The sequence below is a fragment of the Pezoporus flaviventris genome, unplaced genomic scaffold (assembly GCF_033815535.1).
Source record: "Pezoporus flaviventris isolate CSIRO_AGI_PZ_B2104156 unplaced genomic scaffold, CSIRO_AGI_Pfla_v1 ptg000018l, whole genome shotgun sequence".
Lineage (NCBI taxonomy): Eukaryota > Metazoa > Chordata > Aves > Psittaciformes > Psittacidae > Pezoporus > Pezoporus flaviventris.
In genome coordinates this window covers 2,533,838-2,558,138 of record NW_026892566.1, presented here as the reverse complement: position 1 = coordinate 2,558,138, position 24,301 = coordinate 2,533,838, and the positions used below count along the sequence as shown (strand labels likewise).

At 42.9% G+C, this 24,301-nt stretch overlaps 1 protein-coding gene across 3 annotated transcripts in view; it reads right to left on the bottom strand.

Annotated features, from left to right (window-relative positions):
• Positions 1-24,301, bottom strand: part of TRABD2A (TraB domain containing 2A) — an 80,443-nt gene that overhangs the window by 11,747 nt on the left and 44,395 nt on the right. For 2 of the 3 annotated variants that reach the window (XM_061455072.1, XM_061455073.1), the window contains exons 3-4: positions 14,531-14,677; positions 12,159-12,333 (exon numbers count right to left, since the gene is read on the bottom strand). In XM_061455072.1, coding sequence (XP_061311056.1) covers positions 12,159-12,333; positions 14,531-14,677 — 322 coding nt within the window. The remainder of the gene's footprint in view (positions 1-12,158; positions 12,334-14,530; positions 14,678-24,301) is intronic. The other variant, XM_061455074.1, reaches the window with a different exon arrangement.

Below are 24,301 nucleotides of genomic sequence, written 5' to 3'. Positions count from 1 at the left end.
GTAAATGATTACTCAAAGGGTGCAGGAGTTATTCCTAGAGGACTGTATGCTCTGCACAGTGATCTGCATGCTCACTGACTTCCACCATCACTCTGATACCTTATTAAACAAGGCTGCTGAGAAGCAGATGGACAACAGAAGCCTTGTACAGTTCCTCATAGATTTAGCTTTCTTGAAAACATTTGTTCATTAACCAGCCTAAATTAATTAAAATTAAGCTTTGAGAAATTGTCTTATTAGAGAGCTCCCTTGCTTCTCTAGATGTAAGCAGTTCTAAAACTGATAAATAACTTCAGGAAAAAAACTTGGTTTTTGTTAATATTCTTCGTAAGTACATGCAATCAAAACACCAGAATGATCCAAGTAGCAAGGAGATAGAAAGGGAAGTCCAATAGTGATGAGATTAACAGGGCACTGTACCAGATTTATGATTTCTCACTCCAAAATAGATTCAATGAATTGGAGCACAAATTTCCAGTTTCTCGTGCCATAACACCAAGGGCTTATGAACTACCAGCTTAAAGCATCACAGTTGGATGGTGTCATTTGAGCATAGACTTTTATCAAGATGAAGGTTCCCTGAGATCCTAAGAATGCAAATAATCCAGCTCAAATGAAACTTTTCAACCAAACACTGCAATGCATGCTCACTGAGTACCATATTTTCTCACCCAGTAACTGATTTTCCTACAGCTCCTCTGCCTTTTTGCCTTCAGAAAGAGTAAAGCTAATGTGCCATTATGTGGACTTAATACAGCTGGTATCTGGTTTTGCCAATGGTTGAGGCCCAGATCAGTTAACTGAGAATTAGCTCATATCAGCAAAACCACCAGATGCATCAGGGAACAGGAATGACTGTAATTAAACATTTTAACTAAGTAAAAGTAGCCACTGGAAGGCCAACAGAAGGTATATAAGATGCCAGACCCTATATATTTAATCTCCCACCTTTTACAAAGAGAAAATGTATGTGCAAAGGGAATGGGGATTCACTCTTCCTCCCCTGCTTCTAGATAATAGAGAAAGGGGTGATTCCCAAAGGTGATCCAACCCTTGTAAACAAGGATGAGGTAAGACAGCTTAGACTTTTCTAAAAGTGCATCTCTATTAATGAGGATAGGGGCAGTGTATACAGCAAGCTCATATTAGGTACCCGTCTCATGTGAGCCATGTTGGATGAGCTCAGTGCCAACCTCAGCAATGAAAAGCCAAGGCTCTAAACTAATATTTTCCTAATCCAAGACTTTCAGGCTGAAAGGAACAAGACAAAGAGAAGCAATCTATAGTGGCAAAATAATTTTCTTCATGGCAGGTTAAAGAGCTTACAGTCTCACACATTTCAAGAGTGAGCTACTGAATAGCTGCTCATATCACATCACCAAACATACTATCTCCCATCAATCTTTAGTTACGCTTGTTCAGAGCAGTGATTTAGACTGGTGTGTGGGAAATTACTGTAGCATATGGATGAATCCCATTTCAGTCAGCCTGCTTGAGTGATTTCCTGAAGCTGGGCCTTAATCTTCTTTTTAATTTGATGGAGTGATAAGAATACCTTTTATATCAATCATGTGCACAGGCTTTTACAAGAAGCCTTTGCTCACTGTTGCCAATGCAATGAGTTATGTCTGCATTGGAAAGAAAAATGATGTGCTAATACTCCACAAAAGAGAACAGAACAAATGAATAGATAAGTGTGAAACAGATGCATACAAACAGGTATGTGATACTAGATTGTTCAGAAGACATGACCAACCAGGAGCTGCTCAGGCTAGGTATATAAAAGGATCAAGAGATGTCAGTGTTTGCTACACAAAAGGTATACCATGTGTGCTTTGTGAGACAGAGCTGGTCTGGGGCTCAGAGGACCTACAGGCTCAACCTGAGCTGGGTGCAAAATGAAAAAAGGAAAGAAAGGAGAGGGTTTGAGGTTCAGGACCCCACCAGAGTCAGCACTTCTGCCTCTTTCCTGGGAGCTGCCACAAAAAGAGCCTGGTGGCACGTGAGAGACCTGATCATCAAAAGCAACTGTGAAAAACGTAAGATTCACTCTTCAAGGTTTAAGATCAAGCAGCTCTCCTGCAAGGAAGACTTAGCCCAAAGTCACATGACAGGGAGTAGGCCTCTTTCACCTGTTTTCTACTTTAGCCTAACACACTTGAATGCCCCCAAAAGAAAAGCCCTGGGCCCTGTCCCATCAGAAAGCCTCCTCTTTTCTTTCTGTACGCAGCCCTGCATTATCTTCACACCACTAGGTGAAGAGATGTATCTGTGAGGTCAATTTACCCTGGTTGGGGGTGGGGAGCGATGAATCTCTATTCTTCTGTGTTCAAGCTCAAAGAGAAACTAAGCTTAGCCATGCACTCTACTGGAGAGTAAATAAGACCCCAGCCCTTAATCTACCCTGAAAGGAGATGGCATGCAGGGACCACAACAGGCAATATGCTCAAACAATAATGCTGTTTGACTGACGTGCACTTGTAGACTAGTCTACACATTTGGAAATGCATTGATAGCTCCTGACCTTCCTCAGTAGCAGTACCCAATCCTGCAGAATACAGGCTACTACTGTTGCCATAAAATCCATGTCCCCTGCTTGCAGCTTTTATTGCCAGTGCACACAGAGGCATTTTCACCTAGGCATTCTCTCTGCTAGGACTGTGGGTTTCAGCAGAGGCTCCTGAACATGAATTTGAGCCATCATGAGGCTGAAAATTTTCTCCATCTAGTGAAATGGATAAGGAAATGCTGCTTAACAGAAGTTCTGCGTCTGTTCCTGATTTTTTTTTTTCATATAAAGAAAGATTGTAAGACTGTGGAAAACTTACTCTCTGAATTTCAGCAAAATCCACAGTTTCAAGCTGACACACAAATTGTCCTGGCCTTCTCTTTAGAGTCATTTAAAAGTAAACTCACAAGCCCACATAATTCTTCATGTCTGTTGTGTTTTCCTTAATAGAAAAATGGCACTTCCCATCTGTCTCAGAAACATGCCAGGACCTCACCACCTACAAATGTCCCAAGACAATGAATCACTGGACATCCATGTGAAGAAACAAAAATGTTTGTTAGGAAACCTGATCCAGAGTGCTGACCTACAAGAAGTGGTGGGAACAGCTACAGCACATGATCCTAATAGTGCAAAATGGCACAAATAATTCTAGCCTCAGGGGAGATCAGAAATCAGGATGTTTATCTCTGGCTGGGTAGGGAACACTCAGGACTTCTGGTGCAAGAGACTCTATGGGTCACTGAAAAAAATATTTTCAAGAATGTTTTAGAGATACAGAACTTACAATTATTCAGAAAATTCCTGGAAATGCCCATGGCAATGGTCATCTACTGTAATTTTTTTTTAGACTGCTTCCAAGTATTACACAGATAAATTCATATAACATGCTCCAGAAAGGTGAGTATGACACCTATAGGTGGCTGGATTACAGTTACTGGCCTGTAACAAAGCCATGACATGAGGCAGTTTATTACGCTACCCATGAAAAAAAGCCCCATGAATAAGAAAAGAGAAACTTCAGCAAAAATTATCAGTTAACTGTGAGGCATAAAGGACAGTTCATCCCCTTCTGTGTGCCTCCCATGGCTGGGTTCTTCTGCTGCCCTTTCAGTAATCAAAGTATTCTCTAACAGCAGTCTGTGAGCCCAATAAACCCATGGAGAAGTGTTCAAAATTGCCCGTGCTCCCTTAAAGGATGCAAAAGCAAGCACAGGAGAATTCCTGATCATCTGGAGAGCAGGGACATGCATGGCCCAAGTGAGTCCCACACGTATCTGCAGTGGAAAACTTAAAGTTCAGTGTATGGAAGATCCAGCCAATGATCTAGAGAATGAAGTGTACTGTCTCAAACAATTTCGCTGGATGGAAGCCAAACTGCAAAAGAGAAGATCCTATTCCTCCTACAGGTCCAGATCCCTTTAGGGTTCATCAGTCCACGAGGTGGACAAAGACATCATACTGACATCAGGTGCCTGATGAAGCTGAGTTCCTGGAAGACACAGCTCTTGGGACACAATGACTAAGAATGGAGACACTGAAAGTACTCGTACAGTGCTCCAACCCACAGTGTTCCCACAGGCAAGAACTCTTACAGAGGCATTTTCTTCATCTCACTCCATGGTCTCTTATTCTCTGAAAAGAACTGAAAGGAGTGAAATACAAGCAACCCTGATGAAAGAAAAGGATGCTCCTCCTCATCCCCAAATCTCTACTTAGTTTAACCTTTTGCCACAAGGCTAGGAGACAGCTCATGCTCTGTCACATCAAGTGACAGGCAAAGCAATTTTTCACACATATCACGAAGTGACCTCACCCTGCTCTCATATGGTGAGCAGAGAAAGATAACCCTAACCATATCTTACTGGTGAAATTTGGCAAGCCATATTGGAGGCAGTCATACCATAGCAAGCATACAGACAGCCCTCAGCTTTGTGTAACCAAGATATTATCAAACCCTGTTTATAAAAGATCCTCTGCAAAAAGGCAGAGAAATTCCTATATAATCTGGCCACACCAGCAGGGGCAACATTCCTACCTGAGCACCCTTGAAGAAACCTCTACTTGGTGATTTCATTTGAAATTCAGGGGCAAATTTGCCTCACGCATGCACACAGGTATACTTTTAAAGTACATGTTGGGATGCAGAATATGGAGTCACTTTACCCAGTTAGTAAAGTTATGAAGGGAAAAAAGGGTAGACACAATATTTAGAATGACTCAAAGCAAGAGAAGCAAAGCGGGTGATGCGAACAACTAAGTTGCAGATTAGTTGCCTTTAGATGCCTGCTTTCTGTACACACTGTGTAAAAGGGAGATACTGCTTTCAAACATGAGCACCGTGCACCCATGTGGGGTGTGCTCACACTTCACTTCTCCCAGAATCAGAGGGAGGAAGTCCTGTGGAGTTACACTAGACAATCTAAACAACATATGGAAAACAAGGGTAATTGATAAAGCAGCTAGGCTTCACGATTTGCCACCGAAATTAAAACTATTTCTCAAGCAGGAAATGTTTAACACTAAATCTAATATAAATCCTCTTGCTTTTAACAGTATTTCCAAATCAGGAAAAGCTAAGGTACCAGAACACAAACTAAAAGACCAAGAGCATAGTCCCAGGAGTTCCCATTTTTACCTTTGGACAAAGTCAAACCTCCTGATAATGACACAAATTAAAGCCAGAAAAATACTTCCCACTGATTATAAGGCCAAGTTTATAGCAGCTACAATAAGGGAAAATTTTACAACCCCATTTTGTAAAAAGTGAGTTACAACAAACAGCTTCTGTTCAGTCAGCCTTAGCCACTGGGGCTCCATCGGCGCTGGCATTTACTGAGTTTTCCACTGTTAAAGTCTTAGACTCATTAGGGAAGGCAATCCTCAGGTAAGTGACTACACTAGAAGCCAGTATTATGTTAGCAGTAAGGGAAGAAAATAACCAATGCTATGTTTGAGCTGCAGGATTCACAGCCACCTCTGCCACTGGACCTGCTCCCACATTCCACACCACTGCTTGTTTTCCAAAGGTATTAAGGACTTGAAATCCCACTAGCTTAGAACATATTTTACAAGATCAAAGTTTTCCTACTATAGCTGCCCAATAATGGTAGCAGCAGGTTTACCTCAGCATCGATAAGAAGTTGATGGTTACCAAACTGTCAGTACCTGAGCAGAAACAGCACACAGTTGTTTGACTTGGCTGATTTTGGCAGTTGCATTAATACGATGGAACAGAAGTTTCTGCCACTAATGGAGGAATGTAAAGCTTTGCTCATTTCATGTGTCAGAGATGTCAGAAGGAGTGCCCTTCATGTGAACCCTGGGGCTCTGGATGTGGGTCCTGCCTCCACACAACATTATCTATCCCCTTCAGGGGTTGTTGTCCTAATAAACCCTGTCATTAGCATTCTGCAGACTCAAAGAGGCTACTAAGGAAAACAGCCTCAAAGCTGCCGGGTTGTATTTGGCATTCTCAAATTACAGAGGTACAGGCACACCTTCAGGGACTCAGCCTTTCCTCCCACCCAAAGAGACAAAAATGATGCTGCATTCCAGGGACAGAAGAAGTAAGTGGGCAATCAGCAAGTCCTTTGTGTCCAAGGGAGAAGCAAACTGGCCTCACAAGACTCATTTACTCTGTTCTATCATTATCTTCCTGCCCCCTTCCTCCACTGCCCCCTTTTTGTCCACTTCTAGGATCTGCCAAGATTCAGCTTCTTGTGGATTTTTTATTAGCTTCCTCATTACACTTTTCAAATCCTTTATACAAGGCATAGATAATTTTATGTTCCCTGTGTAAATCCACATCTTCAGTCCTAAATGTACTGATGGTAGGGACAAAGTTTCCATGCTGGGTTCTGAATTCCTGCTGAATTTCAACAATAAACTATTATCCCATTTACCTGGGCAACTTTCATATTCCCATGGGAGGATTTTATTTGGTTTTGTTCTACAGGTGTAAACATCTACACAAGGTAACAGAGACATCCTGGGCTTAGCACTGCTGATTATTTTTACAAACACTAGTCCTTTCTCAAATCTTTTCTTTTTCAAAGATAATAAATCCTGTGACTCTTGCACAATTTCCCATCAAAAAATGTGAGATGTAACAGCACATTTCAAGCTGTAACACTGACCAGCTCTGCATGGAAACACCACCACCTAACACACCATTCAGGGCAGAGACTCAGCACAATTCCTTTTTTTTTTTTTTTTTTAATATAGGGAGCAAGAGAAAAGGCATCAGACATGCCTGTGGAGCCAATGCATTTGGCACATAAGGCTGACACATAATCAACTAGTCTCCCAGAACGCAAAGACTGCCTCAAAACCTACAGAAGTTGGAGGAAGCCACGTGGAGGACTACAGCAGACCCTGGGATAACCATAGGTGTTCTCTCTTTTCCTTGTCCAGGTGGGTAAGGTGACAGGTTACACACCCATCTTCAGCCCAGGCAGGGTCAATTATGCTTCTGTTTGCATATCCAAGTTCTTTTTCTGCATGTTTTTGGATCATACATCAAGCAGCTGAGAGTTAAGTTTAGTTTAGTGAGTTATCAGTTGACTCAGCTGCTGGGAGGGCAATGAAGATCTGGTACTCCTAGCTGGATTGCTAATTTGGATATTGGTTCATTAGTCTGTTCGTAACAATTGCTTCTTGAAAGTCTTGTGAGGGGCAAGCAGGTAAAGACGAGAAAAAAAAACAACCTGTCCCTGGAGGTTTGAACCCATGTAGTCTGAGTAATGCTAAATAAACACATTCATGTTTTCTTCAGTAATTAGAAGAAATGATAGCTGAAGAAGTTTTCACCATCATCTTTTCTTACTGTTAATGGTGGCTTGCCAACATCCACTATAAAGTTTCAGAACAATTTTTTTTTTTTTCAACAGCAGCAAAGCAAAAAATAACCTCTGAGAGAAAAAGGAATTTGGTAGTGATTATAAGATTAAGAGGACCAGCTTCTGAAGTTGTCATATCAACCAGTGTCTCGATGAAGTCAGTCATTTCATCCACAGGGATATAAAGCATCTTAAATCCCTCTGTACTTCTTATTCATGAGCTGGCTCTTCTGGAGTTTGTCAGCTGTTCAAAGAGGCCGAAGAGACTGGAGGGAATTTTAACTTGGCTCCTAGAAACTCTGGCTTTACCTGAGGCCTTGCCTGTCATAATAAAGTCAGTCTCTCATGCCACTAAGTATTCTTCCTCTTCCATAAAAAAACCCACGCTTTTTTTTCCTCCTCTCTCTTATTCTTTATTCTTATTATTTATTCTTATTTATTCTTTTCTTATTCTTTAGCCACTTCAATAGAAAGTAAGCTAAAGCAAACAAGCCATGCTCATCCTGGAATAAAAGTGACCACACAGAAGGAAAGCAATCTAGAGTTGAATCTGCTGAAAAACATCAAGGGAAACAAGGAAGTTTTTACTGATACCTATAAAATGTAGACTAGATAAATGTCATCCCAGTGGTGAAAGGGCAGGAGACCTGATAACAAAGACTACGGAAAAGGCCAAGGTACTGAGTGCCACTGTCACCTTCTCTACTGGTAAAGCCAGCTTTCAGGTACCTCAGGTTCCTATGACTAGGGAAGTCCAGGGCAAAGAAAGTTCACCCTGAGTGAAGAAGGATCAGGTTAATGAATGTTCAAACAGACCAGACATGTACATGTTTTGACAGGATACACCCAGAGGAACTGTAGGAACTTGCCAGTGTCACTGCAAGGCCATCCTTAATTGTCTTTAAAAGGTCATGGCAATTGGGCAAGGTCCCTGAGGACTGGAAGAAAGCAAGGATCACTTGTATCTTCAAGAAGGGCAAAAAGAAGAATATCTGGGGAACTGCAAACTGGTCAGCCACACTCTATTCCTGGGGAAGGTGATGAAGCAAATTTTCCAAATGTGTTAGGGACAAGAAGAAGATTGGGAGTGGTCAGGATGGATGACCTGTACAAGTGGTAAAACTTCAAAGCACAGCAAGACAATGCAGCCCTCTCTATGTCAATGTGTACCTCTTAGACAAACAAAAAACCTGACTAGCTGTCTACGGAACCACATGTGCTTGACTTTGGTTTAGCATCCAGGTCTTGTATGCCCCTTGTGCAGTTGAGAGAAATTAAAAAATGCACAGAGAAGGGAGACTGCTTGTGAAAGATTATAGCTGGCTTTGACATTTCACTGCAAAAGGGAGGAGGGCTGGCTTGTAACTCTAGTGGTATCATACAAAATGGCCTATCCACAATTAGGATAAAATACTTACTAGGCCTAGCAGAATGCTGCTGGCATTACCAACTCTCTTTTCCCATACTTTTCTCTAATTCCCTCAGATTTATTTTGGCTTGAAACTTTTCATGTTTGCATGTTGGCCAGAAGTAAAGGTATTTTGATAGTTCCAGCAAGATCTGTTGTTTTTTAGCTCTCCACTTTTGTGCAAGTTTAAATTACTTCCAAACAATACCAGTTTTAGAAATGAGCTCTGTGACACATATTGAACAGAATATAGGGGAAGTTTGTCTGATCTGTTAAAATGTAGTGAAAGCACAAAATACGCTGGATCTAACAACCAAATCTATTACAGTCCAAATTACCACATTGTAATTCCATGTAAGAAATTGACATCTGTAGCCATGCAGCTGTATTAAGACCTGCAAAGAGACAGGAGCTTGCTTTGCACAATGCATTGCACATCTCTAAACCATATCAATCCACTTAGATTATAAAATAAATTATTAATCTTTTCTGATTTTCCCCCATTTAAAATAAAAATACAACTAGTTGTTTAAATAACAAGAGGGGGTATTTGTAATACCACAGTAACTGACAAACCATGGCCTTATTTGGATATATTGTTGGTAAAACTGTTTTCAGTGGTGTTTGGCTAGTGGAAAAAAATGAACTTTCTTTACAAAAAGCCTAGCCCTTTTAAAAATAAAAAAACATGGGGTGAAAAAATCTGGAAAGAAATAACCAGAAGTGTTCTCATTCTTAGAACCTGGAGACCCTTCGATATCCTACTAACATTTTAACACAACCTAGTCCTGATAACTGGCAGTTTATCAAACTGATAAATGGCAGTTTATCAGCCATTCCTGGAAGATACTTTTTCACTGATGTCCAGAAAAGAGAAAACCACAATGCGGTGATGATTATTCCTGTTCCCACAGCCTTTCTTTTTCTCTTCCTCTCCTACAGGTCACTCTAACCTGCCTTATGGAAGCACTTTCCTGGAACCAATTTCCAGTAATTAACATCAGTACAATACTCAAGCAGTGCTCAAAACTGAGGACATTTGTTCATCTTAACTGCTGTTAGCATAAAAACAAATCTTCCACAGAATTATCTATCACGTACACCCATCTTCATGAGCAAAATGTTAAATTAGCTTGCTGGAAAACAATAAAATCTGCACTCATATTTGTAATGTGCACTCAGAAGACCTCAGAACTCTCTTCTGTGTTATATTACGTGATGTTACTTCTTATTTCGGCAATTAAGTAAAGAAAAGAAACTTCCATGCAGTCAAACAAATGTATAATGAGGAACAGTGCTGATAAAAGCAGGAGGCTGGCAAAAAGCATGACAACAGAGCCTGGACTATTATCCAAGACAATTAGAGACAATTTCAAAATTAATCTAGAGTCCCCAGAGAAAATAGGGAACTTGTTTAGATTGAAAATTTTGATGGAAAAGCACAAGAAGAGCATGCCTGGTGCTTAGAGATCAAGTCATGTGCATATAAGCCACAGATCAAGGGTGTTCATACAGGCCCAAGGCTCCAGGCAGTGCAGCAGTACAGCACTGTTGGGTAAATCTTAACTCTGCTCTACAAGAAAAGGACATCAGGGGAAAAGGAGGGGCCAACTGGGAAAAGGAAAGTAAGAGGAAGAAGGAAGGCAAGAATCTAGAAAGTCTGGTAAGGGTTTTAAGACTGTCATGAAGGTTGAGAACAAGAGAACTGGGAAAGACAGAGATGTGTCCTGCTCCTGCAGAGCTTCTGGGCTCTGGGGCAGAGCTGTGCATACTAACTACAATGAAGACAGTCTGGGGCAGAAGAATGGCAAGAGAAAGAATTTGATGGGAAGGGGAGACAAATGACAAAAACGCACCTTAAAGACATGATTTGTTCAATGCAGCTGCTGGTAGGCAGTGTGTGTATGCAAGACGGGGAAACGGCTCTCTTTTCTCAAAGGATCCTGCTCCTGGGACAGGACAGACTCAAAGTGATGCTTGCATCCACATCAGTCCGTTTGCGTGGACTGCTCACCGCTCAGCTGTGAATAATTTTCTGGAGCTCAAACATCTGTGACTAGCCTGCTTTCAGAAAACTGGCTACTTGCGACCGATGCAAATGGCACTCAGGATTGACATATGCATCAGTCAGGAACATCAGTCCAGCAACAACAAGTGCAATCAGAACATCAGCAGTGCAATAAAGCAAAACCCTGGCCTTAGCTTACAGACAAACATGACCAAAATCTACATAACTGAGCCTGCTTCACTGCCCTTTCTGGCAGAGAGTAGCACAGAGGAATGATACTGCAGGAAGATAGCACATTACAGTCTTCATGCATGCCTGAACAGACATTATCAGCCACCTTTCATTACCTCTGTGCCCTCACACACAGCACCCTGGTGAGGGTGATTCACACAGACTTCAAATACCAATGCTTTTAGAGTGTTTAAGTAAAGTAAATAGTTTCTTTGCCTTGTCTAGATCTTCTATGCTAACTAAAGCAGTAGCCACTAAGGCCAGAAAACACCACGTGGATCCTAAGATGAGCTGCAGTTCTCCCCCTTTTCCAAGGCCCATATAGTTCAGGGTGGAGGGGATACTACACTTCTCTGGGAATTAGCACCTGTCTTTTCAAACACTGATCCTCACTTCCAGTCCCTGGAGCTAGAACAAAGAACAGAAATCATGGCAAACCAATCCTATTTACACCCTCCACCCAGCCCTAGTCTGAAGTGTGGGTGTTAACCCCACTGAGTGGGTTAACACACAACTGCTGCTGGATGTGCCTATAGATTCCTGCTGGCTACTACCAGGCAGAAAATTGTCAGTTTCAAAATTGGGCCCAATGCTCTGCTCCAAAACAGTGGCAGACACAACTTCCTTGTAGTGGAAGCACAGGAAAGAGGAAAGGAGTGGCAGCAGGAAGAAAAAAGGTGAAAGTGCCTTTCCTTTCCCTTGCATTTAATGAGCCTCTTAGACTCACACAATTTGGGATGTTATTCTTTTTGGATGTGCTCTTGAAAGGTTTTTTCAAGCACTGGTGCAACCTCTGACTTCCTAACTTTCACCTCAGCTCCCTGTTTCTCCTACACTTGGCTGGCCAGACCATAAACAAATGTGTCCTTTTGTGTATGCATTGTAGTTTGTTTAGTACCTTTGGCTATGCATGTATCAAATAGGTCTGTAACTAATAAATATTGCAATCAATGCATACACTTGTGAGCTCTTTGAATCCTGAAGAAAAACAGTCTCCTACACTGAAAAAATCTTCCTACTAAGGTACAACAATAAGGGCAAAGCTGTGCCCACCATGGTAGAAGTACTGACCCTTCTTTAAACTGAAGCAAGCACATGCAAAAAGCTTCTAAAAGATATGGAAAGGATGTGTTCAGCTTGAAGGGCACCTCAATCACATACCCGCTCCAAATGCAAAGAAGAAACTCTTGTCTGGGTACTCTTCCAGCAGGTCCTTCACCCTCCTGCCCATTCGCTCATTTCGCTTATAGATGAGCTCCTGACGGAAGTAGCTGTCTATCTCCTGGGCAGTAATACGTTCATGGGCCGGAAGCGTAGCATTAATGAAATTTGGGACCTAGATAGGGGAAAAAAAATGTCTTCATGAAACGGGCATTTATTTCACAGGTAGCCATCATGCACAGGCATTGCTCCATCACTGAATGTGCTGGTTGCTTTGCCCCTCAAGGCACATCCAATAGAACAAAACCCAAACAAAGACCAAAAATGACTCAGCAAACTTCTAATAACGCATAGTGCTTCATTTCTCTCAAAATATAATTTCATAAGCCAACCAGCTGAATTATTTTTTATGCAGAGTCAACAAATACTCTCAATTTGCCACAATATAGATCGAATTATTTTTTATGCAGAATCAACAAATACTCCCAATTTTGCCACACTATAGATCGAAAAGCCAAAAATATTTGCCCCTGGCTATCTTTAGCTACATACCTCTTCCTTAAATTACCATAGGTATGACATAACTATAATGATAATTACACTCTTCTAAGAGAGTATGACTGCTACCCCAGCCCTCAGGCTGTCAAAGAACTGTGCAATTTGAACTAGTTAACAATAACATTCCCAAACTTTCCAAAAGAAGAGGACCAGATTTTGTCAGGAAAGGAAGTATTACCACCTCCAATTCCCCTGTCCACAAGGTATCTTTTAAAATACTTGGTTCTGCCCCTGGGGTCCCCAGGACGGCTGTGGCTGCACACTATCATGACCTCCTGCTAGGGAAAGAAATGCGGGCCAGCTATCCTGGCATTCTAGCAAGTAGCTTTGGGTATTGCAGCTAAGGGGACCTCTAAGGAAAGGGCATACAAGCAGTGGTTTCTGGGGAGCAGAGCCGCTAAACCAGGTACTTTGCCTTGCAAGACTGCAGCAGCAGCAGAGGCTCTGGAGCCACTCAGAGACTATTACCAACCATTTTTAAAGAGTTCTTAGCCCACACTGGGTCATCTACAGGGCAAACATGGAACCAAATATAATTTACAGAGAAGTGCTGCTTAAAAACACAGGCTGATAGTGTTGCAGACTACTACTACTCAGCTCCACTGTGAGGGATAATACTCTGCAGTGGAGTCCCTTGTGAAAGTGAAGGGTAGTTGCTCCTTCAGACATGCATGTCTTGGCAAGAGGTGCTCTCTCCAAGGATCTCAAGGCAATGTCACCTGTCTGCAGTTTGTAACACCTCAGCAGAATAGTGAAGCATCAACTGTATGCTCATAAGGTGCTGGCCTCCTTTGAGAAGCTCTTTGAAATCAATGAATGAAGTACACAGTGTAAGAGCTAAGCAGTGTTAATTACCAGGTTGTCCTGTCCAAGGGCAGACAGGACAGGGAAGTAACAACATGTGTGCAAAGCTCAGTGCCAGAGAAGCAAGGGTTAGTAAGACAGTATTTCCAGCTCTGTAGCACTGAATCATGTATATCAAAAGGCCATAAAAATGCTTATTCAGCAGGGCAAGCCCAGGTACCAAAATCTACTTGCTCAGCACTGTGAGGCTAGAGCCTGTTTCCGTTGATGTGGACGAAATGTCAGCGCCCTGTGACCAGAACAGAGAGACCTGATGTCTCAGCCCGAGGTTAGCTAATCTTACAGCCCAAACAGGCCAAATTGGTCCCTGCTGGGCATTTTCTTTTGGTTTAAAGATCAGAGCATTGCATTCCACTGTGCTGCTTAGGAAACCGTCTCCATAAACCAAGTCTGAGAGGCCTCAGAAGGTTTTCTTTTCTTTAACATTCAGTCTAAATCTATTTTTGCTTTGTTTCACCCCATTTCTCTTCTTTGGGCCTTGTCCACAGTACACAATCATACTGATAGGGGACATTAAAAGCTTGCAACTTGCCCAGCCTTACACAAGTGTCCAAGTCACATTTCTCTGTCACTATTTGCACAAAAAAAGCCTGCTGCTGCTCTCTGTTGGCACTAAGTTTGCTCATATCTAAGCTAGCATAATTCCACAGGATCCTTAAGAAAATAAAGGATTAACTCATAGAGCTTTGACACTAAAGCAAACATGGCACTTGTCCAAAAGGGAAAGCCAGGCGTGGCTTCGCTGCTTGTGTGCAGCAAGGCGGTGGGGGGGGGGGGGGTGATGCAGACTCTTGGGACAGGAGGTGCAGGAAAGCAAATGCGCAAGGAACCAGCAGCACGGCCTTGGCGCTCGCCTGCAAAGGGCCTAACTGAGGAGAGATGAGCATGAGACAGGGGTTAGCACTATAGGGACATATGCATAGTACAAGGGCTACGGTGGTAAGACTCACTTGAGAAGCATCATGGTTGAAGATGATAGAGCTGAGGTCTCCACAGTTGTAATGCTTGATAAGGTCTTCTGTCGTATAGGGGATCTGTAAACTGCCTGCTCGGAGGCTCTCCTGCTGCAAGAGAGTCTGATTCAAAGCAAAGACCACCTGAGGAAGGGGGAGAGAGAGGAAAACACACAATTCCTGGTGAGTTCTCATCTCACCCCTTGAACAGGTCACAGATACAGAACCACCTGCCGAAGGCTCTCTGCAGCTGCTCACACTCCAGTCCACTCATCACCAACCCACGCCTCCAGGTCTGCAGGTACTCACAGCTCAGGCCTGCTCATAAGGAACTGACTCACCACACATAACTCCAGGAGGTTTTGCCCATAGATATCGTCCTGCGTTCAGCATTAGCAGTCATTTTTCTCCTTCTTGGCAGCTGGTGCAGTGCTGTGTTTTTGACTTTTGGCCTGGGAACAGAGCTGGTAACAAGGAGGTTTTGGTTTGGCCAAGGACTTTGTGAGCCTCATGCTCTGCCAGGGAGGAGGGGAAGCTGAGAGGAAGCAGAGACAGGACACCTGACCCGAACTGGCCAAAGAGGTATTCCATACCACAGCACGTCATGCCCAGGATGTAACTGGGAGTTAGCCGGAAGGGCTGGGAGACTGCAGGGTTGGAGGAGGTATCGGTCAGTGCTTGGTCAGGCTGGGGGGGTGAGTTATCGGTTGGCTGATGCTGAGGTGTTGTATTCTCTTCCCTTGTTATTTCCTTTATCATTATTATTATTGGTGGTAGCAGTAGTGATCTGTGTTATACCTTAGTTACTAAACTGTTCTTATCTCAACCTGTGGGAGTTGCATTCTTTTGATTCTCCTCTCCATCCCTCCAGGAGTAGGGGAAGGGCAAGAAATGGGGGAGTGAGTGAACGAGCTGTCTGGCTGGGTTTAAACCCTGACAGAGTTTAATACAGAGGATTCAAAGGGGCAGCCTGAAATGGGAGCAAGCTTGTTTCCCTAGGCAAGTTTGCTGACCACCACAGAGCCCTAAGGCCTGATGGGCTCTCATCTCCACAGCTTCTCATGGCTTCTCCTTATTTGTACTTTTTTCCTCATTTGCAAGGAACACTAATTGTTACTGTTTCCTGCTCTGTATCTCCTCCCACACACCCTGCCTGTTTCTGGCAGGAATGGCTCACCAGAGCAGGCTGGGGAGGGATAGTGGCTGCTACCCTCCCGCCAGTGAAGTCTGAGGTGAGCTGCCCAGCACTCTCCACCAGCTGACTGCCTTCTGCAGTCCCTTCTCCTTGACACTTGCCTGGGAATGCAAACACTACCTGTTCCCTTTGCCTCCAGCTGAACCACAGTGGCTGCCACAGCTCCTACCCCAGGCAGCCTCTCTCTTGACCAGAAAGGCAGATCAGCAGAGGTCTCCTGCAGGTGTTACTGCTTCCCCACCTCCAGCACGCCATGTCTCACCCAGGACAATGGCCTCAAGGGCCTCACTCAGAGGGGGCTGCCGATCCAGCTGCCTCCCTCCTGGGGCAATGCACATCCCGTGAGGATTACCGCCAAGTAAAAGGCACAAGACAGCAGCTTGCAGCAACACTAGAAAGGGGTCTCTGGACCCAAACAGGTGACGCAGCCTCTGTACCTCCCCCTTGCTACTACAGCCACTGCAGCAGGCGGCCATGAGACCCAGGGAGCCAAGGAAGGACTCAGGGCATAAACTGCGAAGGCTGAGCATGGGATGCCAGCAGGCACCTGGTGGGGTGTGGAGCTGGCTACTCACCTGCAAAAGCAGCAGCTCTCCATCAACATGCGGCAAGTAAAACACTGCAAATCTCTCTCGAACAGAAGCTACCACTGATTAGCACTCCATAGACAACGGTAACAAGCCTTTCTAATCATTTCTGGCTTATTTTCTGTATTTGTAAAGGAAGTAAGCTGAGAGATACTGCTGGGGTCTTGAAATATTTCAGAAATTACCCTTTGGGAGGGTTATTTTCCAAGCTTTGGGACTCCCTGCAGCCTGATGAGGGCTCCTGGATATTTGCTCAAATATCATCAAAAGCTTTCTGGAATTGCAGATACTCACCAACACCATGTAACTCACTCATGAGTAAGCATACTCTCAAAGTTCTAAGATCATGTGAACCAAATTTTGGGATTACAGAACAGGGCAGATGTGGGAATGAGAGGCAATTTGCCTTCCCCGAGCACAACAACCCATCTCCTACAGAAAGATGCAGGTCCTACCAAACCTGAAATCATGCTATCCTCACTACAGCTAGAGTGCCTGTCTGGATCCAAACCACTGTGTATTTAACTGAATATGAAATCACATGACTTAGCATTAGCTCTGGAAGGGTGTTCATGAACAACAACATTGACTCCCATCTCATGTTTTTTAAAAAAGCAAGAATTTACTTTATTGGTAAAACTGTACCTGATTACAGTACCTGATTACACTCAGTCAGGTAAGTCACATCAAACTAACCAGTGTCTGTCTTGCAAAGGAACTCTGTTTAATTTGGAAGTAAATTAAGCAAAAAAAATTGAAACCACTTCATGTCTGAACAAAAGTCTGTATGTAGGCTGGGGTTTATTGTACCCTGAAGCCATCACTTGCCATTTGTTCCACTTCCCACACAGAGAAGCTCTAATGGATATTAATGACCAGATGAGATTCACTGAGAGACAAACCAAATCCATGCTGAAAATATGGAATTCCTACAGCCAGGACTGCTAGGTTATGCCACAAAAATCTTTTGGGTACAATCAGTTCAGCCAAAAACACTTTTATGGAAATGGCTTATTTTGTAAGTTATATGACTTATTGGCTTATTTTGTAAGTTATATGACTAACATCACAGCACCTGCTGGGACAACTTACCATTAAAGCAATATGGCCCCTTTAGACTCAGCAGCCTCTGAAACACTGACCAGTCAGCTCCTGTCCATAGAGTAGGAGTAACACCTGTGATGGTTTCCTAAGCTGGTCAGGTAGTGCTGCCTCAATGTAGAGTATGCACATCAAAGAGGTTTTGCAATCTTTCCTATTTGATTTTCATCTGAACACAAATCAGTGGAGGGTAACCAGTTCCTGTGGAGAAAACACCAGCCTGCTGGGCGAGACATGAGAACAAAGCAAATCTTCCTCTCTTTGCTGTACTCCTACAGCCTGTACTCCTGCTGTCACTTGCTCAGCATGCTGCCCTCTGCTCCACGCACATCTCTTCCCTCCTGTGCTTCAGGTGAAACATATTCAGTCTCTTCACCAAACAGGCCTGGCCCCGTTCATAGCAGCCAGGTAGAGCCACACAGGCATCTTCCTTCCTCATGCCCAACCACTGGAATTAGGAAATTAGCACACTGTAAACTACAAACAGATCACGAAGTCTGTCTCAAGAGTGTGGCTTAAAACTGCAATTACTACCTACAGTTACAGAGAACTACCACACATTTACACAGAAACAGAGACAACTTGTCCCTCCTCCCCTCATATCTGTAATCTTACTGCTGGCATGCCACTAAGCTGTTCAGGTGAGGCAGCTTTGGCAGGGAGTTTGTGTGGAACTGCATGGGCTGTTTTTCTTTGGCATGGCGAACTTCAGAGAGCTGTTCCCTGCCAGGTCAGACTTCCCCATGAGCAATGTTTTTCTCCAGCTGAATGTAGACCTGCATCCTTTCACTGTACATAGCTAGCACCTGAGAAGGAAGTCACAAATAACCACCTGGAGCCCACTCAGAGGGAGGACATTCACCTTGGCACTGTGAGGGACAGAGGTGGGTTCAGCTCCTTTGATGACAGCAGCAGCAGCTCAAGTCCCTCTGTATCATTCAAGATCACAGTACAAGGACTGGGAGCAAGAAAAGTCAAGATATAAAATGGGCAGAATTCAAAAAAGCATCAATGTCCTTGACAATTAGCCCTCCCTAATGAGTTATGGTAGCTTTGCATAGCTGGAGAACAGGAGATGCTGTTGCCAAAAATACTCTCCACATCAGCTGGTCTCAGCTGAAAGCATCCGCTGGAGGGGGATCATGGCACACCTACTGAACAACTACACAGGATTAGTATTTGGGATCAGTGTGTGCTTACAGCCTCTCAAGAGAATGTGCTTGCTATATCTCTCCATTTCTGTAACTTCTTGGGAGAACTGTAACACCCCAGCAGAAAGAGAAGAGGTCTGGGGGTAAAGAAGGAGGAGGTCTTTGCAGTACCAGGTGCTGCTTAAAGCTGTGCCCTGGTGAGAAGGTTATCTGTGGTAAATAGTAAGGATAAACACTGTCAGAATGTCAAGAGAAGGAAGATTCCTGAACCTACTGTTCTTAAAGGATTTAATTTGCTGAGGTGGGTCTTCAGAAGTTGATAACTCTTACCTGTCATTATTTCTCAAAGAAAACATTAGACTAGGTGCAAAGCGATACTTAAGGAAAACCACAGCCAGACTCTGTGGATTGTATCCCAGTCTTATTTACCAGATGTGAAAAGCTGAAGAAAGTCAACAGAGCATGAGAAGCAGGGACCAGATGAGCAGCTGATCTGCAACTGCTGTATTTGCTTGGCACAAACACTGCTTGCCTTCCTAGCTCCCCATTCAATCCTGCAGTCCTTTCATTTCTAGTAAGTCAAAAAAAGTAAAGAAGATGACAGAAAAGAAGGAAAGGTTTAATGAGAAATTTTCAATTTTGCTTAAAAATCAAAACCAAGAATTTGCACTGAGCTGTGCTCCTCCAACAGGTGGTACAGAAAGTATTCATCTGTCTTCCAGGTATCTCTTGCATTGCACTGTTTTACTAATACCAAAATCTTTCCTGTGTTGGGATCCATAGTAATGACATTCATCCTCCTTGCAAAACTATTTTTCCTTACTTGCCCCCCCCCCCCCCCCCCAGCAATTCTAACTCTACTCTGCTCCATTAAGTGTATTCATACTAGCATCAAAGCATCTCCTGAAAAGATGTATTCGGAGAACAAAAGTAACAAGTTTATTAGAAAGGGATTTTTTCCTCCCACCTCCCATTTCCACTGTGATCTCTCTGTCTTCCCCCAGCCCTCTCCCTTTTTGTACTGTGGAAAAAATCGATTAAGCTCTCTTGGTATACATATTGCTGCAAGCCTCATTCTCCTCCTGGAGATTTCTTCAGCTGTCAGGGACACTTGTCCCCTTTGCTAGCATTGTTGGAATGGCCTGCTAGGCTAAGGGGGTGGGGAAAAGGGGGTTAGAGCCCAGCAGATGCCTTTTTTGTCAAAGACAAAAGACCCCCTGCCACCCTCTCCACTTTTCAGCACTTTCATCCACATTGGATCAAAGTGCTATTCTGCATATGAAAGGAACCTGGCATTATGTGCCTCAAATTAGCCTATCGCCATCCCGCTAGCCTCCAAGTCTTCCTAACAAAAGCGCTCACATCTGTTCCATCATTTGCCTTATCTTCGAGGTTTGGTTTTTTTTCCCTCTCTGCTCTCAGTTTTTGAGGGCCATTCAGCCCCTTGAATTATAGTCTGGGGGAGCATCTTCCTTGCTCTGGGATCGCTCAGCCGAACAATTTGCTTTTAATTGTCTTAAGGAATCATGGGCTGCTTTTAGGCCATTCCCAGTGACTAACTGCATCCATTACGGCTTCATTCAGCCTCTTGAGCCAATTCTTCCCCTCGTCCTCCTTCTCAAAAGCGTGTTTATCTCCTTGCTCTTCACCTGGAGGAGACCATTGCTTCTCTGGGCCAGCGAACACCACTGCCCCAAATCAAAGCGAGCCTCAAATCAAAGGCATCATGACTATGAAAGTCAATAATCCTCCTTTGTCATGATAATGGTTCAGCAGCCAAGTGCTGAGAAGAAAGTGGGATTCCTCACTTCAGTGTGACTCAGCTCCTTAGATGTCCAGTGCTTGCATCTCAGCTGCCTTTGAGGCAGAAAGTTGAGACTGGAATTCTCAGAGCCTGGAAACCTGAACTCATCTGAATGAATGGTTATGAAACCTGAACCTGAGACACAAGGAATCCTGCAAACACCAGCCTGCACACACAGGCAGGAGATATCCGATTTTGACAGGGACTGAGGATACCAATAGGAGATTTAACTCGCCATCTGCAGCCTCTAGCCAAAGGCACTTTCAGGGCTCTTGCAGCAGGTGAGATGTTCCCTCTGGCCCCTCCCACAAGCTTTTATAAAGAAGAGAGAAAAAGGAAGCAACTTCCCAAGCTTGGAAGACTTTTGTGAGAGATTGGATTCAGGTGACTAGAAGAGACATGTTATCCAAGGAACTCACCCAGAGGACAAGAGACAAACAGTACAAGTTATTGAAACAAAAGAAAAGGAAACTAATCCAGGCTACAATTTTCCCATGGGCTGGGTTTTATTTATGGCTTTTGTTCTGAAAAGCCAGCATACAAGCAAATGGCACATCTCTTCCCTAGCATGATCATCTAAGGCACTTAGATGACACTGTATCAAAGCAGACATAAAGATGCTGACAGAGGTAGTGGCAGTGAAGAATTTGGTCTTTGGTCTACTGACAACAAACTCACCTGGTGCCAGATTCTAGGAGTGTGTTTTTCCAGAACCAAACAAAAAGACATTCTGAAATTTTTGGTTGTTATCTGAGATTTATATCAAAAATACACAAGCCAACCCTTCTCTAACTAGGAGCTATAAAAACAAGGGACTTTCAATAATTTATCAGGTACTTTTGAAGCAGTGAATGAATTTATCATACTTCTCTTGATACAGGAGGATGGTAGATAATGCTGAATAAGAGGAACACTGCTCATAGCACTGCTAGAAGTGCAACTCATCTACTGCATTAATACACAGCCTTTCATCTGAGTAATTTACATTGATTTCCAGGCTTTTATGTTTTCAGTGACAGCAGAAGTAAACACCCCACTATGTGCTAAATGTGGAATAGCAGTGGAATAGATTGTTCCTGTTCCACAGGTCAGCTTGTACTTCACAGCTAGACACCTCCATGACCTTGCTTGGACTTACTCCAGTCTTTCTGTAGGGCTGTGTGACTTGCTGCTGCACCTTGCTCCTGAGAGATCATATAGGTGCTCACTGGGGTTCCTCCTCATGCTGCAGGAATGCCTGAAACTTTCATGAAGTTCATCCTTGTGCAGAAAACCTGTGCTTTGTGCTGGAAATGAACTGTTGATGCATGTTTGCATTTTACTAGAGAAGGATCAAACTTTTTTTTTTTTTCTATTATTATTCCATCTTTGTGAAGGAGCTTCTAAACAGATACATTTTTACTTCATCAAACAGAACTAGGAACCAGCCCTTTGTTTATTTTTCAGGTTTCTACAGTCCTGAACCAAAGTTCAAAGCAAACTAATGGCCTTTCAACACAAGATACTTGTAACTCCTGCCTGTTTCCTACACAGTATTTCTTCAGTTAGCAATGTCCAGCCTATTTTGGATTAGCATTGCTGCATAGCTCCTGAACTCAGGTCAAGCTCAGACATGGGAACAATTAACCAAATTCAAAAGAATTACTAGGAATCCAGATTTCTCTTAGGGTATGCACACTTTCCAATTTACATGACTGTCTAACTAGTATACTATTAGTAACGGTTTCTTTCTTTTGCATAATTATCTATTTTACAAGACACTTAACACACCCATCTCAAAACTGTATTAAAAGAATAACAGTTGCAAAGCAAAGACTTTGAAACTAGGATTCCTTGATCTTAGACTGGATATACTTTTAAAATTCAACACCTGCATTGATTATTTTCTCACCTGTCCTCTCTACCACAGGCCATGCATAATTTAGGACTAAACCTAACCGTGCCTTGTAAGGTTGCTAAAAGATTGTATGCTTTAGAAATGCAGAACACTTAAGTTTGCAACAACTCTCACCAGGTTTTGTGCATCTTTTTTATTGGAATGGAATAATTCAGAAAAGCAACTTTTCATTAGCTTGAGTGCTTTTCCCTTTCTGGAGAATTGATGTACATTATTTGCATAATTCACATAAGCATGAGCAAATCAAGACTTAATAAACACTGTAGCCTTGCAATGTGATGAATGAGATCAGATAGTTATTGTATGCCTTTTGGTTACCATGCACCAAGATACTTTGGATTTTCTTGAAGTTCTGCCAGGTGGGAAGGCAAGTTCAGTATAAAACACTCAGCACCGATAAAACATTTTTTCCACTCAAAAGAACAATTAAGCCAGGAGTCTGTTTGCTGTTCTAAATAGAAGAACTTTGAATCACTGTTTACATAAAAAGCAACTTGGAGCAACTTTAACAGAAACTTCATGCTTCAAATGGAGCACTGCAGAGCGAGATGACCTTTCCAAGATACACAGGTGAAGGGAAGAGTTTACATCTGTGGTAGACTTGCCAAGAAAAATCTCAAATGAGAACTGCTGAGATGGTCTCTAGCTGGTTTCAGGCAGGGCAAAGGTTGGACCCATGAAAACCCACCTGCTGTCAACACAATCAAGGAAATGCTGAGTGTTCAGCACTTTCTGAAAGGTAGGCTGTTTATTGTTAACACGTATCTGGGTTTTCTGGTTTACTTTGGTTTTCTCTTTCAGTTTTGTTCCTGAAAGGGATTACTGCACTCCAACAAGTACTCCTTAGGGTGACTGTCTGAGTTCAACTGATTTGCAAGCAATCTCACAGACCAGGTAAGCTATTGCTTACTTTGTAAGTCAAGAGAACCACGGTGTATCTCTAAACTCATACCCTTCACACCAACAGAACAGAGATTTCTGAATCATCTCAGTTAATAGTGTGAACAGAAGTCTCAATAATGAGCTAACCCAGTGTTCTTCAGTGCTTTTGAGCCGTAAGATAGTCAAATAATTTTTTTAAGGGCCAGGGCAGGTCACATTCCCCACAGCAGTTCCAGCACATGGTCATATGCACTCACTGTCAGGATCAGTTTCCTGGATAAACCTTTGTACAAGGACCCCTGAGAAAAGCAGAGGTATCTGCCAAGAGCTCATCTTTTTCACAAAGTCACTGGGATTATAAAAGTCTGACTGTTAAGATTAAAATAGCCTAAGATAAGCAGGAAGGCTCTGCAGTATGACAAAACATGGTGTTAAGAAGATAGCATGGCAAGATGTATCTCGTGGGCATGTTTCACTTTGGCATTGAGAAGGAACACTTTGGTAGTCTTCCTGGGCTAGGGAGAGGAAAGGTTTCACAGAAACTGAGCAGAAAAGCTGTAATGCAACTGATAGCAACCCAACCAGCAACTCCATGCATGGAAAGATGCAAGAATATATTAGCTTAACATCTGCAGCTTTCAGCACCAGAACAAAAAGCTCTGGTGCAGTCAGAATTATGCAAAAGATTTTAAAGACATAATGGGATGTGAATCATCATTTTCCAAATCCAATTTTGGAAATAACAGACAAGCAGTATTGCACAACAGCAGTTGCTTGCTGAATTATCTGCTAAGACTGTGTCAGAAACAAAGTAACAAGCAGGTATCAAGTCAACAAAATTTAAGCAACAACTGTTTATCCTCCCCAAGCTGGGTAAATTCTAACAAGCTGACTTTAGACTAAAAGGGTCTTTCCCAGGAAATTCCAAATGATTTAATTCCTTCTATACTTCTTTTTTTGGACAACAAGCCCTCCAGAAGGTCTATACAGCACAGGCATGAGGTTTGCACTCCAAAAAACCTGGTCTGAAAACTTCAAATTTGAATGAGAACACCCCATATAAAAACTCCTGGGTTAAACTTCATTACGACTATCCACCCCAAATAACCTGTAGAAAGATGCCTCCCTCCTACCTCATTACACATTTACAT